Source organism: Staurois parvus, unplaced genomic scaffold (assembly GCF_062004578.1).
Source record: "Staurois parvus isolate SC_StPar_1 unplaced genomic scaffold, SC_StPar_1.0 ptg000460l, whole genome shotgun sequence".
Classification (NCBI taxonomy): Eukaryota; Metazoa; Chordata; class Amphibia; order Anura; family Ranidae; genus Staurois; species Staurois parvus.
The window spans coordinates 273,332-292,416 of NW_028318256.1; the positions used below are offsets into that span (position 1 = coordinate 273,332).

At 39.2% G+C, this 19,085-nt stretch overlaps 1 protein-coding gene across 1 annotated transcript in view; it reads right to left on the reverse strand.

Annotated features, from left to right (window-relative positions):
- Window positions 1–19,085, reverse strand: part of SLC7A11 (solute carrier family 7 member 11) — a gene marked incomplete at its 3' end in the record, with an annotated part of 300,868 nt that overhangs the window by 248,062 nt on the left and 33,721 nt on the right. The window contains exon 2 of the mRNA XM_089688911.1: window positions 7,967–8,093. Within this exon, the coding sequence (XP_089545037.1) occupies window positions 7,967–8,093 (127 nt within the window). The remainder of the gene's footprint in view (window positions 1–7,966; window positions 8,094–19,085) is intronic.

Genomic DNA, 19,085 nt, shown 5'->3' on the forward strand with positions numbered 1-19,085 from the left:
TTTACTTTATAATCTTTTTTTCCTCAAAGGAAGATACTGTAATTCAGTATATAGATCTGAATCTGAATTTTGCAATATCCATGTAAAAGGTTTTGTATATATGCATTGTTTTCTCCAAGAAAACTCTTATGAATGTCCTGCTACCACATCTACATTATGGATTCAACTCTAGTGAGCACCCAGGGCTGAATCATGTAAGAGTGCAAGGACCACCCCCTCTATGTATGTATACTGCTTGTTATCCCAATCAAGTTGTCTTATGACCTACAAGGGTCAAGGTCTGATTGGAGCCTTATTTTATTTGGGTTTCAGATATGAGGACATGTCATAGTAGCTTAGGAGGCATTATGCAATGTAGCGCACCCCTGTAGAAGCTGTTAGTTTGGTAACCCCTTTGGGGTTATTCTTCTCTCACTAAACTAAGTGATGTAGAACCTTGACCACTCTGACACACCTTTTACACAAAGAAACCAAACAAGTTTAAAATTACCTTGAGTATATTGAAGGTAAGAGCATTACTATAGGCAAGGTTATTCAACTATAATCACAACCTTATACAACTATAATCTAGACATAGGGCCACTCAATGAAACTGGAGGAGAAGCGGTTTAACCTGAAATTTCTTAGGGGGTTTTTACTGTCAGAGTGGTTAGGATGTGAAACTCCCTTCCACTATCAGTGGTGTCAGCAGGAAAGATAGTTTTAAAAAACTCTTAGATGGGCATCTTAGCAAACACAGTATGCAGAGATATGGGAGATGGTCTTTGACATGAACACACATACCCACACAGGTTGAACTGGTGACTGGGTCCAGATTACACCATGTTTATACCTTGGCCTGTAACAGGACCACCAGAGTAGCTAAAAGAATGTATAAAAAACTAAAGCAAAACCAAAGCAAAAAAAAAAAAAATCTTCAGGGAGTTAAGTTATCTCTGTGACTTAGAGAATGCTCTGCTAAATTCAAGTTGCCTGCAGAGCTTTTATATATGTATATATATCTTTAATAAAATAAATAGTGAAAAAATGCTAATAATTAAGATAAGAGGAGTGTCCCCAAAATTTAATCTTTTTTTATTTTATTTTTGCTAGCCTAGTTGGGGCCCTTTGATGGTGCCCAAGTGGTAAATCTTGATTAGATCCATCAATCCTTCGAAAGGTGTTTTTAAAGTGATACTTTAGAAAAGAATGAAAACACTGATAGGTGAAGATAATTTGAAACAAGCTTCACTGGAAGGAGAGAGTAAGATGAATTCTATTTCTATTGGATGTTTTAAAACATGTGATATAACAGTATCAGTTTATTTCTGTAATTTTGTGCAAAAATAATATTTTGCTGCCTGTTAAAATATGTGTTATTTTATTGTGGCATGTGGCATACTCAAAATATTAATACATTTAGAAAACTCTATCTGAAGCAGGTGGTAGCTACATGATCATAAACATTTCTGACATCCTCTCAGAGCCATTCCTTAGACCTCTTGATTGGTCAGGTCATTTCTGTCAACACCCTCCTCAAGCACCAGAAAAGAGTGGCTTCATCAGCAGTCTAGAGTTCTCCTTTACCATAAAAATTAGGATATCTGCCTAGAGCCTATTTATAGGACAGAAAACTCAAAATGTTTTTATGACCTTTTATTTTCTTATCCTTTTTGTATTCTGTTGTTTAACTGTCATTTTTTATGTTGCAACATATTTTTAGCATTGTTTTTACTTCTCCTTTATTAAACAATATTTTAACATCATTAAGATTATCTGCAATGCACTAAGCCATAACTTAAAGAATCACTGTCTATTTGAAAAGCTCTATTATATTGTAAATCCGTGAAATATTCTTTTGTTTTGACAGTGTGTATTACAGACATTTCTTAAAATCCACAATTGTTATTGCAGATATTGTGGATAGTTTGTGTTTCAGATGAAACACATGGTGGCAGCTGTTTGGTGTATAATATGTTAACCATTCAGTTAACCAACCCCAGTGCTGATTACTCTCAGTCTGCTGATTGTCATCCCACATGCAGGAAAATATTTGTGCACGGTTAGGCTAAGGGTGTCATGTCATGTACCGGTGAAGAAAAAAGCAAGAGGTTCTGGGAATTTGATGAGTGAGAGTTTTTGTCCTCTCAAAGTAGTGAGAGGACAAAAACATTCAGGAGAGCTCAATGGCTCAGGTTAGGTTGCTCACAACAGACAAGACTACCCTCCAGTGAGCACTCCAGCAGATCACCAGAACAAGAATTTACACTAATGGCAGAAGTGCCAGACCAAAGGATAAAAGAGTCCAAATCCATATACTGTATTAGTTTATACTAAAAAATAGCCTGCACTTTTGCTCCATTCTACTGTTTTCTTGTATTTTCTACTACTTGTATTTTTCTACTATTTTCTCTCTTTGAAAAAATAATAAAACCATATTCAACACACCAATTTACATATATGGTGGAAATGCAGTATGATCCTTCCTTTCTGGAATGGGATATAAATGCTGTGGCGAGTCATTATCTCATTCCCCAGATGATGCTTTATTGTTAGTCTTCCTCAGTGACAAAAAGCACAACTCCTAAGACACTTCACCAGCAAGTAGACAGCTAATATTCTGTTTATGGAGATTCTCAAGCTCATCTTCCCTTCTGAGTTGGGTTCATTTAGTGTAAACAAAATCATGAGAGCGGAGGAATGCCTAGCTTTTGATCTTGGCTGTGGGGACAAGTTTTTTCCTTCCATGGTCCTTATGGTTCTTGTACTCTTCCTCAGATGCATTGAAGTGCAGATTTCATAAGTGATGGCTACTTTGATTTTCAGGCAAGTTCTTTTGTTTGAGTATACATCTCTTTCAATTACTTTTATAGTCATTAGGGTTTGATGTGAGCCTTACCATATTTTGACTTTGTGAATTGTTGACTGCAAACCAGACTGTCTTTCTTTCTTTTTCCATCTTTTTCCTCTATTCTTCCCATCTCTTTTCATTCATTGCTTTTTTCCATAATACGCCCCTCCAAATAGGACTGTTAATTTATCACTGTTGCAGTGCATTTCTCTTGGACTCACTCACCCAGCATTCGTATATACTATGGCCTATCTCTTTGTTCACATACATGATTTCTCATGTTTTCTTATATTGCCTTATCTTCACTTCATGTTGTATGCTACAGTTTATACTTTGACTATGAATTAAGTGCCTTATCCATTCTACTACAAAAAATCAACACCAAACCCAGCCGACTCATTTGGGGGTTAGAAAAAAACTCTACCTTCATCAGGGCTTCAATTAAATAGGAACCTTGGATGGATTCAAAATAGAGCATTCCTGTGTGAATCTGTGTAGGGAAGCTTATTGCTGGATCAGGAGAGTTATTGGCCAGCATTATCAGCGTGAGCAATGAAGATTGTCATATATTGGTAACAGCTCAGAGAGAGTTGACTCACTGTTGTCACAGGTGTCAGTACTCCTTTTAGTTAGGAGAGGAGAACAGAGAAGCGAGATCAGCTAGCAACACTGAAGAGAAGGAGGGAATCGAGAGGAAATTAAGTTTCTACTCCCTCTTCCGCTAGCTCCAGGAACATAGTAAATGTCAGTTTTCTTTGTGCTCAGGCTGAATTCAGGCTCCATAAGTTTAGATGAGTGACATTTTAAAACACTTTACAGATATTGCCTTTTGGACTGTGACCAAAATATAACAGTTGTTTCGTGATGGCTTGGGATTTGGCATTAATTACGCTAAGTACACAATCTGTATGTTTTTGATGGAAGAAGGGGCATTTCATGAATTTTGCCCACAGCAGGAGCAGTCATGATGAGATTATATTGGGAATTATAATGAATATTTAAGAACTGTCACTGACCCCCTCAGTTTATTGCTGTGCTAATTGTCAGCAAACTGTGATTTGATGTATGCCTGATTTTGGCATATATCAATGTTCTCTATATGCACATTTGTTAGGAAATAATTTTAATTAAGAAAAAAAAGATAAACATATGTGTGCTTTCTTTTCCTCTGATAGCACCATGGGAGCCATGCCAGCCTTGGGGTTTGATTACCACACAATAAATATTCATTATATGTCACATAGATGTGTGAAATAGATTTACCATCATTTGCATAACCAGTGATGTGGACAAGGCCATTGCTGATAGACTGAGCTAGAGCTAATATCACTCTTACAGGTTGATTTGCTAAAACTGGAGAGTGCAAAATCTGGTGCAGCTGTGCATGATAGCCAGTCAGCTTCTAACTTCAGCTTGTTCAATTAAGCTTTGACAAAAAAACCTGAAAGATGATTGGTTTGTATGCAGAGCTGCACCAAATTTTTCACTCTCCAGTTTTAGTAAACCAAGCCCTTATTATTACCATTATGGTCACTATTGTCATTTATATTTTCACTACTGTCACTGTTATTCTCAGTGCTGAACATGGTCATAATTGCCCATTTGCTGTGCACATATTGCCACAACTGCTCATTTGTTGCGTGAATAGTTAGAATAATTCTTCCATTACAGTTCTAAGTATCAACAGGAATTACTTTTGTGTTCCTCTGTATTGTCAGTGTATAAGTATTGTAAATATATATATATATATATATATATATATATATATATATATATATGCATTGTCGCTGTAGTGTCATTCTATAAGCCATTGCTGTTTTTTAGAGGACCACATTACTGAATAATGGAATGTCCTGCAGGCCTGACCACAGCACTGTTAGTATCATATTTTTAAATGGCGTGCTCCTATTGAACCACTGTTTTTATTTTAGCACCCCTCCACTTGTTCTGGCCCACACTTCCTCCCAATCTGAGGCTCACCACATCTGGAAAATTCATAGGCCTGTATAAAATGCTAATGTCTGTTTCTGATGGTGTTACATTAAAAGACAAGTTCATCTTTTGGAACATGTTACATGCTCCACCCATTTTTAGGGTGGAACATCCCCCTGTTCGGTTCACGGACGAACATTCTAACCTAATGAAAGTTCGACCGCAAACTGCAGACAGAAGGGACATTTCACTAAGTGGTATTTTACTGCATCTGAGTATGCTGTAAGATACCACACAGCTACTAAAATACCACATGAGTTATATTATTGAGTCATGAGGTATTTTAGTAGTGAAAACATTATTTTATATTTCAGTAGTCAGCATTGTTCCCTGCTGACAGCTGAATGTAAAAAGAATTGCGGCATTGCCGAGCAATTAAAAAAAGCCCTTCAGGTCAAGTATTGATTTTGAGGGGAACCTCCACAACAAAATTTAAAAAAAAATGATGTGGGGGTTCCCCAAAATCTATACCAGGCCCATATCCAAGCATGCAGCCTGGCTGATCAGGAAAGGGGAGGATGAGTGAGCACCTCCCCTGAACCATACCAGGCCACATGCCCTCAACATGGGGGGTGCTTTGGGGCAGGGGGGGCTCCCCCAAAGCACCTTCTCCCCATATTGATGGGGGCAAGGACCTCTTCCGCACAACTGTGACGGGTAGTTGTATGGTCTCCAAGCAGGGGGGCTTACCGGAACTGGAAGCCCCTTTAACAAGGGTGCCCCCAGATCCCGCCCCCGTGTGAAAGAGTATGGGGTAAATGGTAAAGGTGTTGTGTAAAAAATGATAGCAGACAGTCTTTAACAAGTCCTTTATTATAAAAAAAAATAGCAATGATGTCCCCCGAAGTAGATTGAACATCAATCATGGTGCCCGCTGCCACCGCTGACCTGAAAAAAGAAAAAAAAAGTTCTACTCTCGACTCTGGCTCCCCCCATCTGACTGATGCACCAGGATGACAGTTCTTAATAATTGTGATAATGTCACAAGGGGGCACCCCCTTGTGACTTCATCATGCGCTGTGATTGGCCAAAGCATTGCACCTGACCAGGGAGCAGTGCATTGTGGGGGGCAGCGTGCAAACAGCCTGCTGAACACCCTTACCACTCATGTGTTTGCCGAACACAAGTTTGACATAAGTTTGACTCAAACATCATGCTCAACACTAGTTTGTAACAATAGGAGACACATAACAGCAGCAACCTTTACATTCTCCTGATAAGGCATCTGAACAAACTTTTAGCTGCATTCCAAACACTCTTGTCAGTAGTTTGATAGGAATACCAGAATCTAGCTTAATATACATTTCCTTCTCTGGGCGCTAATTAAACTGTCAAGCTATCAAGATTTAGTAACTAGAAGCTTAACAGGCATCTCTCGTCCTAATAGTATCAGAGTTATCCCCTGTTGTAAATAGCTTAGCCCGAGTAGAGGGCAAATACTCATTGCTGTCTATCATTTCTGGTAGAATCAAAACATCAGTGTATTTCATAACTCCTGAGATAATATCAGTACAGTCAGGATAAGGACATATTTGCCCATATACAAACACCGCTATATCAATATGCACTGAAGGCAACCTGGACACATTACCTCTTCTAAGTGAAATAGTCATCCGAGACCCATCATATTTGGATTGATTTAAAAGGTAATTTCATGTTGGACAATAATATACAATTTACCAGACTGAAACCTGTAGTTATTTAAAAATATTAATACCTATAGAAAACTACCTGTGGGAGGGCAGCTGTATGGTCATAAATCTGTGAAATTTTATTGCTACTCCTCAAACCCCTTGATTGATCAGATCTTCTCTGTCAACATCATCTTCATGGACAAGAAGAGAAGAGCTGTAGCTCTGTTTTTACCATGAAAACAAGAAACCTCAGCCAAGATCTATGAGAACACACAGAACCAGGACAACATTAAGTATTTTCTCCCTAAATTCTTTTTTATTTTTCTGTTTCATGACTGTCTCTTTGTTCATTTATAGTACCCTTTGTGTGACAATATTTTGTTTGCACCATTTTACCTTTTCTGTTACTAAACAATATTTTGAAAAGTGTTATTATTGTCTTTAATGCACTAACACAGAACTTAAAGAAGCTCTGTTTCTTTGAAGAGCTCTACTATATGGTAAATCTCTGGGTATACCTGTCAGTGGTGACAGTTTATTTTATAGAAGTTTATTTAAAGTCGCATTTTATTGTGAATGGTTGATAGACCAAACCCTACTTGGTGGCAGTGTGATTTTTTAAATCCATTGATGATCACTCTCAGTATGGTGGCACTTAGATTGTGGTCCTGTGAGCTGTATAATCTTTGTGCTGGTGAGGCTGAGAGTGTAAGTGTCACATATCAGTGACCATGCTTTGTGAGTTTAACAAACCATTTGTCACAAGTTGGTGAAGGTAGCTGAGTTTTGACACCATGTCCACCACGAAGGGGGGGGGGGGATCCTTCCAATCAGGGCTCAGAGCTCACTGGGATCTGCACTATGAAACCCCACCCCACACATACACACAGTGCCACACCTGAGGAAAAAATACTTTGATCTGTTTGGTTTTAGAATGATCTACAGAAGAGATTGCAGCAGATAAACAGGGAGAGATTTAGTAAAACTGGAGCACTCAAAATCTGTGCATGGTAGCCAATCAGCTTCTAACTTCAGCTTGTTCAATTAAGTTTTGGCAATAAAACATGAAAGCTGTTGGGTTTCTATGCAGAGTTGCACCAGATTTTTCATTCTCCAACTTTAGTAAATAACCTCCATTGGTAAAACTTATTTAGGAGGATTTGTTTCATCTCTGTGTATCAACTGAGGCCAGTCACTTCACTGTGTATACTGTATGCAAGTGTTTACAACCACTTAGAGCAGGCAGCCTTGGTTACAGGGGTGGACTGACCATTTGGAAACTCGGGCACTGCCCGAGGGCCCGGGGTCAGTAGGGGGCCCCATGAGATGCCCCTGGTACCTTTTTCATAGGCTTTTTTGAGTTTGGGCAAGGATACAGGGGCCCCATGATCCCCTATTGCCCGGGGGGCCCATGAGTTGTCAGTCCGTCCCTGCTTGGTTATTTATATTGTATTGAGAACATGTCCATAACACATTAAGGGAATTTAAAAAAAACTCATACATTACTTACCGAATGACTAACAATTCCACCCAGACTCTGACAAACGCAAGTAAGGGACCAAAGGCCTCCAGTATATATGTGTAATGACCACCAGATTTTTTTATGCATGTTCCAAGTTCAGCATAAGAAAGAGCACCTGTTGTACAAGAAAAAAGCAGCATGTAAGTTCATTCTATCATGAACAGCTTCCAAAAATAGAGTTCCCTCAGTTCTCAGGTTCTGCAGAAAGGAAAATGACTAAGATCTTAATAATAATGTATTAGGAAAATGATTTATACAGACAAAATCTGTATTTCAACTTGTTTCCTCAAAGAAATCTCATATTTCACAAGAACTGCAGTATGAACATTTTGCTTGTCTTATGTGGTCAACTAAGTGACCACAAAGTAAGGAAATGTTGAAATTTTCTTTACCAATCACTTCTTTTACAATGTCTATAAAAAATAGACTGTGCTACTTATAAAAGAACTGCAGTCCTTTGGTTATTTGTACATATTTGTATGTGGGAGGTGTTATTTACCCATTACATATCCAGGCCAATCCTCCTGTTTGTGCTTTGTTGTTCCTTTTATGTCACTGCAAGACTAACAGACAAGGTCTACGAGTAGATTTTTATTTTCACAATCTCTAATGATATTAAGCATTTACAATGCTGTTAATTGTCAGGGACTGTGTTATTTTTGCTTAGGCTTTAGGATTCACAAATGAGCTTGGGAGAAGATTTTTTTATTATTATTTTTTTTACTTTTTTTGCCCTTTTATTATTTTTCTTTGAATTTTTCTTCCTGTCTATACACTGCACGGCTCTAATGTAGCAAACCCGCCCCCTCACCATCCTTTTTCTCTTCACTTACCTTGGTATGTGTGTACATGTATGTATACACCTATTTATATATGCATGTTTATATACACTCACCGGACATTTTGTTAGGTACGCCTTGCTAGTGCCAAGAAAATATCCTCCACATCATCACACCACCACCACCAGCCTGAATCATTGATACAAGGCAGGATGGATCCATGCTTTCATGTTGTTTACGTCAAATTCTGACCCTACCATCTGAATGTCACAGCATCCTATCTCTCATTCTCTTCCCACCTATTACATCAACAACACATTTTCCTATATTGCCAAAAGTATATGATCACCCCACCAAATCATTGGATTCAGGTGTACCAATCATCTCCATGGCCACAGGTGTATAACATCAAGCACCTAGGCATGCAGACTGCTTCTACAAACATTTATGAAAGAATGGATCGCTCTCAGAAGCTAAGTGAATTCAAGTGTGGTACCGCAATAGGTTTCCACCTGTGCATTCATCCATCCGTGAAATTTCCTTGCTACTAAATATTCAGTGGTCAACTAGTAGTGGTATTATAACAAAGTGAAAGCAACTGGGAACAACAGCAACTCAGCCATGAAGTGGTAGGCCACGTTAAATTACAGAGCGGGGTCAGCGCATGCTGAAGCGCAGTGAACGGAAGTCGCCAACTGTCTGCAGAGTCAATAGCTAAAGACTTCCAAACTCCATGTGGCCTTCAGATTAGCACAACAAAAGTAAATAGAGAGCTTCATGGAATGGGTTTTCATGGCTGAGCAGCTGCACCCAAGCCTTACACCACCAAGTGCAATGCATAGCTTCAGATGCAGTGGCGTAAAGCACACCAAAACTGGACTCTAGAGCAGTGGAGACGTGTTCTCAGGAGTGATCAATCAAGCTTCTCTGTCTGGAAATTTTATGGACGTGTCTGGGTTTGGTGATTGCCAGGAGAATGGTACTTGCCTCTCTGCATTGTGCCAAGAGTAAAGTTTGGTGAAGGGGGGATTTTGGTGTGGGGTTGTTTTTCAGAGGTTGGGCTTGGTCCCTTAGTTCCAGTGAAGGGAACTCTTAAGGTGTCAGCATACCAAGACATTTTGGACATTTTCATGCTCCCAACTTTGTAGGAACAGTTTGGGTACGGCCCCTTCCTGTTCGAACATGACTGTGCACCAGTGCACGAAGCAAGGTCCATAAAGACATGGATGAGCGCGTTTGGGGTGGAGGAACCTGACTGGCCTGCACAGAGTCCTGACCTCAACCTGATAGAACACCTTTGGGGTGAATTAGAGCGGAGACTGCGAGCCAGGCTTTCTCGTTCGACATCAGTGCCTGACCTCCCAAATGCACTCCTGGAAGAATGGTCAAACATTCCCATAGACACACTCCTAAACCTTGGGCACAGCCTTCAACCTTGGGGACAGCCTTCCCAGAAGAGTTGAAGCTACTGTAGCTGCAAAGTGTGGGCCAACTCAATATTGAACCCTACGGACTAAGACTGGGATGCCATTAAAGTTCATGTGAGTGCAATGGCAGGTGTCTTAATACTTTTAGCAATATAGTGTATGTATATATATATATACAGTTTCAAGAAAAAGTATGTGAACCCCTTGGGATTAGGTGGAGTTTTGCATGAATTGGTCATAAAATGTGCTCTGAACGTCATCTAAGTCACAACAATAGAAGAACGCAGTCTGCTGAACATAATACTACACAAACATTAGATGTTGCCATGGTTTGATTGCACATAACATGTAAACATTCACAGTGCAGGGAGGAAAAAGTATGTGATGCCCTAGCTTAATGACTTCTCCCAGAGCTAATTGGAGCCAGGAGTGAGCCAACCTTGACTCCAATCAGTGTGATGATATTGGATGTGTTGCTGACAGCTGTCCTGCCCTTAAAAAACACACACCTGTTTTGGGTTTACTGGTTTCAAGAAGCACTGTCTGATGTGAACCATGCCTCGCAGAAAAAAGCTCTCAGAAGACCTACGATCAAGAATTGTTGACTTGCATGAAGCTGGAAAGGGTTACAAAAGTATCTCCAAAAGCCTTGATGTTCATGTGTCCACGATAAGACAGACTGTCTACAAATGGAGAAAGTTTAGCATTGTTGCTACTCTCCCTAGGCATGGTCGTCCTGTAAAAATGACTGCAAGAGCACAGCGCAGAATGCTGCATGAGGTAAAGAAGAATCCCAGAGTGTCAGCTAAAGACCTACAGAAATCTCTGGCACATGCTAACATTTTTGTTGACACATCTACAATAAGAAAAACATTAAACAAGAATGGAGTACATGGGAGGACACCACGGAGGAAGCCATTGCTGTCCAAAAAGAAGATTGCAGCACGTTTGAAGTTTGCAAAAGAGCACCTGGATGTTCCACAGCACTACTGGCAAAATATACTGTGGACAGATGAAACCAAGATTGAGTTGTTTGGGAAGAACACACAACACTATGTGTGGAGAAAAAAAGGCACAGCACACCAACATCAAAACCTCATCCCCACTGTGAAGCATGGCGGAGGGAGCATCATGGTTTGGGGCTGCTTTGCTGCCTCAGGTCCTGGACGGATTGTTGTCATTGATGGGAAAATGAATTCCAGAGTTTATCAAGACATTTTGCAGGAAAACGTACGACCATCTGTCCGCCAACTGAAGCTCCGCAGAGGATGGGTGATGCAACAAGACAATGACCCAAAGCGTACAAGTAATTCAACAAAACAATGGCTGCAACAGCACAGAATACGCCTTCTGGAGTGGCCCGGTCAGAGTCCTGACCTCAACCCCATTGAAATGCTGTGGCATGACCTTAAGAGAGCGATTCACACCAGACATCCCAAGAATATTGCCACACTGAAACAGTTTTGTGAAGAGGAGTGGTCCAAAATGACTCCAGATCGTTGTGCAGGTCTGATCTGCAACTACAGGAAACGTTTGGTTGAGGTTATTGCTGCCAAAGGAGGGTCAACAAGTTATTAAGTCCAAAGGTTCACATACTTTTTCCTCCCTGCACTGTGAATGTTTACATGTTATGTGCAATTAAACCATGGCAACATCTAATCTTTGTGTAGTATTATGTTCAGCAGACTGTGTTCTTCTATTGTTGTGACTTAGATGACGATCAGAGCACATTTTGTGCCCAATTCATGCAAAACTCCACGTAATCCCAAGGGGTTCACATACTTTTTCTTGCAACTGTATATATATATATATATATATATATATATAGTATATGCATTAATTTCACTTTCCATCATATTGAGGCAACATCCCCTTTTAGCTGGTAGCACTGGGATGTATGTGTGTACCCATAACTTTGTTTATCTATTATTCTTTTGACAGGATTGTTGGTAGTGTCCTCAGTGCCTCAGTGTTGGTATCAGTGGGAGGAATGGGGCCCTGTTCTTGGTATCAGTGAAAGGTATAGTGCCCCCATCCTGTGATGCTGCCCCCCTCCTGTGATGCTGCCCCCCTCCTGTCCCACTGCTCCTTCCCATGACACTTCCTCCTCCCGTCCCAATGCCCCCCTTGTGCCCTACTGCCCCCACTCATGACACTTCCGTCACCTTTTCCACTGCCCTCCACCTCTCACGCTGCCCCCACCCCCACCCCACACACACACACACCTAGCTCCTAACTTTTTTAGCTGGTTCCTAGATTCAAAGCAAATTTGTCAAGCCCTGCAATATAAAATGAATAGTTTTTCCAAGCATTCAATAAACTTGCCAGGTAAGTAATGTCACTGTCAGTTCAGTAGGGAGGAATAGTGAAAAGGTAAGGACCCTGGCAGACTTTGCCAGTGCCATTTTTCTTGGATAGAAAAATTGCAATCAGAAATGTTTTTCTACTCTGTCCATTTTTCCCCTTCTAAGAACCCTTAGCGGGGGGTTGTTTGCTGCCAATGTAGATATTACCACATCAGTTCAGCTGAAAACAGCTAGATGTGCAAATGTCATCTCATGTGCTACTTTAAAGGGCTAATACACGTTAACAATAAGATCATAGTAGTTATAAATACAGCAATACATGGCATTTAAGGTAAAAAAACATTGCAAAATGTCCACAGAGAACAAAGGGAACATGCTATACAGCCAAATATGTATGTATTCAAGAATGAATTAGATTCAATAACAGTGAACTGCTGCCAATAGAAGTCGACATTTACACAGAAAAATTTACTTTTGCATTATTTGACACACTGAATAAGCTAAAAAAACAAAGTAAACTGCAACAACATTAAAATACTAACATCTCTATAGGGTGATTTGATATAAAGCTTCTAGACTAAGTCAGCCTTACTGACAGTATTTTACTCTGTTTTAAAATAATATAGGACTATTATATACACTCCCTCCAGGCTACGGAGTTCACAGTAATCTGATACAAATGGTAAAACAAAAAATTAAATACAGGTATATTTATTTTATCATAATTATTTGGCAATTGTTCTTACTGCCTGAGTAAATTATCATCATACAGCCAGATATAGACTTTTTTTTTCTTTTTCATGTACAGTACCATCTCTATTCCTGGGTCTAGTGGTGGCTATATTAGCCACAAAGGAACTAGCTATGGCCTTGATTGCTGCATACAGTATGGTCAGCTTAAGTTTTAATGATCAACAATACTTTTTTTGCTGGTCTTCATACCATCTTTTCTCATACTTTACTATGTTTTTAAAAAATGAAACATTGGTTTTAAAAAATGGGTTTGTAGAAGAATCATAAATTCATAAATAGTAACTCATTGTTGAATCATGCAGAACCAAGAATACTTATCAAACGCACACATTCAAAAACATTTCAGCTGTTTTAATTATACAACAAGGTTTTTATTTAGTTTCAGGATGTTCCCACAAGAACCACTGTAAGTATTTTATACCATACAATATTCATACCCGGTAGGAAGATTTATTTTCCCTAGAAAATCACATATGGTAGGTGAATAAATCCCGTAATAACCAAAGAATGCCCTACAGTCCTGACAGTATTGGTGTTTCAATAGTCTGCTATACATTTGTTTGAAGGTGTGATAAAGTAATAATGAGCTATGAATATTAGAGGAATGCTGAACTCTGATTTATAGCTATGACAGTGTGCTGTGGCATTAAAAAATGACTGCTAAATATAGAAATTCCTCAGTTTCTGTACGATATAATGGAAACCTGTGAGGATAGGCATGCCAGAACTGCTATCTCTGCAGATACAGGATCTGGAGCAGTAAAATTATCAAAGCTTACAGGCTCACGTTAGACCTGAGTTTTGAACTGCAGTCAAACAACTAAATACACAGTTGAAACACATATGTATTAAACTGTCTTATCTGCTAATAAACTTGCAGTTCTTTTGAGATTCATATGCCTCTGCCAGACAAGAAAGTCAGAAAGGTGATACTGCTTTCTATGCCAGAGTTCAGAAATATAGTGCTGTCACAACTCCATCTGCAGAATGCTGACAGGGCAATGAAGGAGTAGCAGCACCCTGATCAGTTCTATCCACTCTGCTATCTCCTTCTGTCAGAATGTTCCTTGTCAACGCACGTGCATGCAGCAAAGCCTGATTGGCTCTTTATGCTGCTTCTCTCCTTCTTGGAAAATGCTGCTTTATTTAATTGCCCTAATATAAAGGTTGTAATTTATGATTTTGAAGTTTGGCATATTATGTATGTTATACTTATTTGGACCTAATAATATGATGGATTGATAACTCTTGCCATAACAAAACACTATTACATAAACATTGTAAAAACCCTTCAAGGACTCAAATCAATACAGAAAATTGCTAAACACAATGTGGAGGATTTACAAAAGTAGTAGTAAATGTTCACTTACCTTGCTTTAATAGGAAACTTTCATTTACCTTACTGAATGTGGCAAAAGGAATTCAAATGAATGGAAAAAATAAGGGTACCCAACATACAGGAAAAACGGAGCAGAAAAGAAGAAAGGTTGAGTTGCTGTTTATGTCATTTACAGCATAAAACTAACATTAATTCAGAAAATAAATAATAATAAGCTACTTGCCACCCTCTGGGTAACCCTACAAAACAGGGAAGGACCAACCGTAAGCTGGTTGTTTATGATTCTTTTTTTTTTTGTTCATTCAACCAGCGAATGAGCAGAATCCACTACCACACAATCAATGTTGATGGGGGAATCCTTCACATGGAGCTATTGTATTCTAACCCTTCTGAATACAATAATCAGTGCTATAGCTGGCAACACTGATCATTTGGCAAAAACCTGACAGGCTAGTTGTACAAAAGTAGATTGATAGATCGACTTGTGTACAACCTTCCTACCCATACTTGGATCGAAATTCATCTGGTCCCTGCTGGACCAGCCAATTTTGATCCATATATGGTCAGCTTTAGAATTAGTGTAGTATACAGGCTCCTATGACAGTCTGGGAATGATAATCTGTTGATTGACAAGAAAACTAAAATGAAGTGAGAGGTTTTAATTATGAGTGACTTCAACATGCCTGACTTTAACTAGAGTTTTTTAAATGCAATGACAAGCAGAAAGAGTTTCAGTTAGTAAAACACAGTTGGTAAACCCAACAAGGTTATATGTCAGGTAACCTAGTAGGAGCAAACCAAAGAAATCCAAAATGAACCAAAGAAACTCTTTGCTGCATGTCCTGATGGTGGATGGATCCCCCACACTGCAGGTATAGCTCCATGGTAAAAAATATGGCCAGCAACAGGCATCAGCAACAGAAACTTGTTGCTGAAACAGGCAAAGCTGTCCTTTGTTTCTAGCACATCATCAGTTATCCCCCCCCCTCCCCCCATAGTCATAGCTTCTATTTAATGAAAAAATCATCCTTTTATTTAAAAAAAAAAGGGACAACCAGGATAAGAAAGATGGGTATAAATGTACCTAAGTTAAGCCAGATAAGCAGGAACCAAATTTCGATGTTCTTGTTCCCATCTGAGAGCTTGCAGCCTGGCAGACAAGGGAAGAGGGGCGGAACTTCCTGAATTATACCAGTCCATATGAACTCAGCATGGGGAGAGGGCATCTTTCCAGGGAGCAACCCCCCTGGCAAAACACCCTGGCCTCATATTGATGAGGACAAGGGCCTCTTTCCCACAGCCCTGGCCTAGTGGTTGTGGGGGTCTTTGGGCAAGGGGCTTATCCAAATCTGGAAGCTCCCTATAACAATAAAGGTGTACCAAGATACCTCTCCTGAATTATACCAGGCCATATGAACTCAACATGGGGGGCATCTTTCCAGGAAGCAACCCCCCTGGCAAAGCACTCTGGGCTCATGTTGATGAGGACAAGGGCCTCTTTTCCACAACCCTGACCCAGTGGTTGTGTGAGTCTCTGGGCAAGGGGCCTATCCAAATCAGGAAGCTCCCTATAACAATAAAGGTGCACTAAGATACCACACCCATGTTAATGAGTAAGAGGTATATAGTGCCCATACTAATTCACAAACAAAATGTAAAGTGTCAATAAGAACACAAATACTTATTTACAAATTATTAAACAGAAAAAAACAAAAAACATTCTCTTGATGTACATACTATACATCATCAATTACATCATCCAGTGATGTATTACAACATCAGTCCTACATGCCCATCACCTATCAACCCTCAGAAAGAAAAAAAAGCACTGCACGTCGACACAGGTCTGAGCTAGATGATATATACAAGTAGGCAGGGTCTCCCTGGTGATGTCATTGACTTTAAATGGTGAAGACCATATTAGGTCAATGATGTCACAGGATTCCTAGAATAAGGGCTTGGTATGGATGAATGCAATCCCCAGGCACTTTGTTTACAAACAACCATACAGCTGGTAGATGTCGTTTGGCCAAATATTTAAGCACACTTTTTATTTTTAAATATCAATGTTCCTAAAATATAGCATTCTACTACCTAAATTATATTAAATAAAGAGCATACATCTACCTGTTTCTTTATCGGCAACACTCCCTAAGCTTTCTCTATCACAACAAAACAAATTGTCAATATGGCTGTTTGGAACCCTGCCTTTTTATAGTGAGGGGCTAGTACATATCAAATCCACCTTACCTATGTTCAGAGACCAGGAAGTGTCTTATTGGTAATTCATTACTATAGTGGTGAAAAACCTTATTATTTTGCCTTGTCTGAGAAAATGTAACAAGTTGTGTTCTTTGTGAACCAAATCTCCACTTGAACCCAAAGCTCTTCCCTATTCATTAGATATGCAGTTGGCTAAAGAATAGATATCAGACTGTGGCTGAAAATAGGGTTCATTTGGAACAGAGAGCAGTCAAGTCTTGTTCTATTTAATCTGTTTGAAAGTGATATCACTAAAAGTTTGGTGGGCAAGGTATGCCTTTGTGCTGATGATCTAAAAGTGTACAATAGGGTTGATGTTCCTGGAGTTTTTGTGACATAGAATATGATTTGACATCGGTAGGTCAAAGAAGTGGAAACTGCAGTTCAGTGTCTCTAAATGCAAAAAATGCACTTAAATCCTTACTCCAAAAGGATTAGAGATGCTAATTTCAGATGATTGCAAAATGTGCAAACAGTGTATCCTGGCAGTGGGGGAATAGAATATAATTCCAGGGTGTGTCACTAGAGAGAAGCTTGCTTACAAAAAGTATTGATAAGATAGAATGAGGGTTACATAATCAATAGAGACTGCAGGAACTTAATATATACAGTGATGAGGAAAAAAGTGAAAGTGAGGGTTGGAATGAAACTTGAAAATAAAGTGTGAATAAGGTTCAGGAGGGAATTATTTTCAATATAAAGCAAACATCAGGAACACGAGGACATGACCTCAAATTAGTAGGAGAAAAGTTCAAAAATAACCTTAGTACGTAGTTAAAATAGCTGATGACACAAATTATGATAGAGTGGGTTTAACAAAAGCCAACCTGATGAGAGTCATGAATTAATAATGAACTTGGAAGGCTTTAGTGTGTTTAAAAACAAAAGAAAAAAAAAACTAAAAGAGAAGGATGTTTGTAAAGTATAAGCTGAATGAGAATATCTATTGTCATGTATCTGATGAGAGATCAAGGGGTGGCCTCTTTTGTTTCTCCAGCTGAAACTCTCTTGCAAAGGTAACAGGAAGCATGGGCAAAGTAAATGGTAGAAGTTACTAAAGTTTCCATAAATCTGCTGTGCAAACTGGAGTTGAAAAGTCAGCTGGCAAAGATTCAAGATCTGCAGTGCTGGTGCAAAGTAGACAGCAATGGAGGATGTCATGCAGCAGATGGAGACCAGAATAAGCTGATAGTTGAGAGTCAGTAAAGGCTCAGATCAGCCCCAGAAACCAAAGCAGGCCATGCACAACTAGCGGGGTCAGTAACAAGAAGGACACAAGTCAATGAAATACATCTGAGGACAACTCTGTACAAACACTTGGCATGGCATAAATAGCCCATTTGGTGCCAAAACGTTTGCTAGGAATGCCTGCATGCCTGCACAGGCACTGTGAGATGTGAATACACTCTCCGGACACAGAGATGCGTGTGTCCAGGTGCCCATGCCAGCTGACCAACAGATATTTCCTGGCATCTATGAAGGCTTTGAGAATGTGTGCTCTGAATTAAAATTGTAATAATGATCGTTATATACTTTTTTGCCATTTGTCTTTAAGGTATTTGACATGAACGATAGAGCTGCTGGAACAAACTGGCCATTAAATGGAAATAGGGAATATATTATCAAGTGGAACTCCAAGCCCAGTGGTTCTAGTAAAAAAAAAAAAGCATAGTCTACTTATATGTATGGTTTTCCTTGCGTCACATGCGTATTACCTAAAAACAGTAGGATCTTTATTCAGTCTAAGTTTGCAAAACCTGTAGAGTAGAGACTTCTTATTTCACAGAGAAAACTGTTTCTCATTCCAATGAAATACAGAAAGTATATACAGTGAACGTTGTACAGAAAGATATTGATTGCTGGAAAAATTGACAGTTTCTAAAATAGTAAGAATTCTAGACAAGAGAGTTGTTCAAAAGAGAGCAAAAGAAAGAAAAAATAAATGGACGATTTTATTGGGTGCCTAGTGAGCAGCTGTTCAATAAGGCAGAGGAGAAAAGAGTAGCAGAGAGAGCACATAATATGCATGGATTAGTTAAAGTTGCATTGTGAATAGGCCACAAACAATGATGGAGTCAAACAAGAAAGGCAAGGTATAGAAAGTTACCACCTAATGAGAAAAGCGCAAAGGAAAATAAGATAAAATGCTTTTTAAAGTGTATCTACATATTTAATAAATCATTGGAGAAAACAGAAAATACAAACTATTGCTTGCAGTCAAAATTATTATTATTATTATAC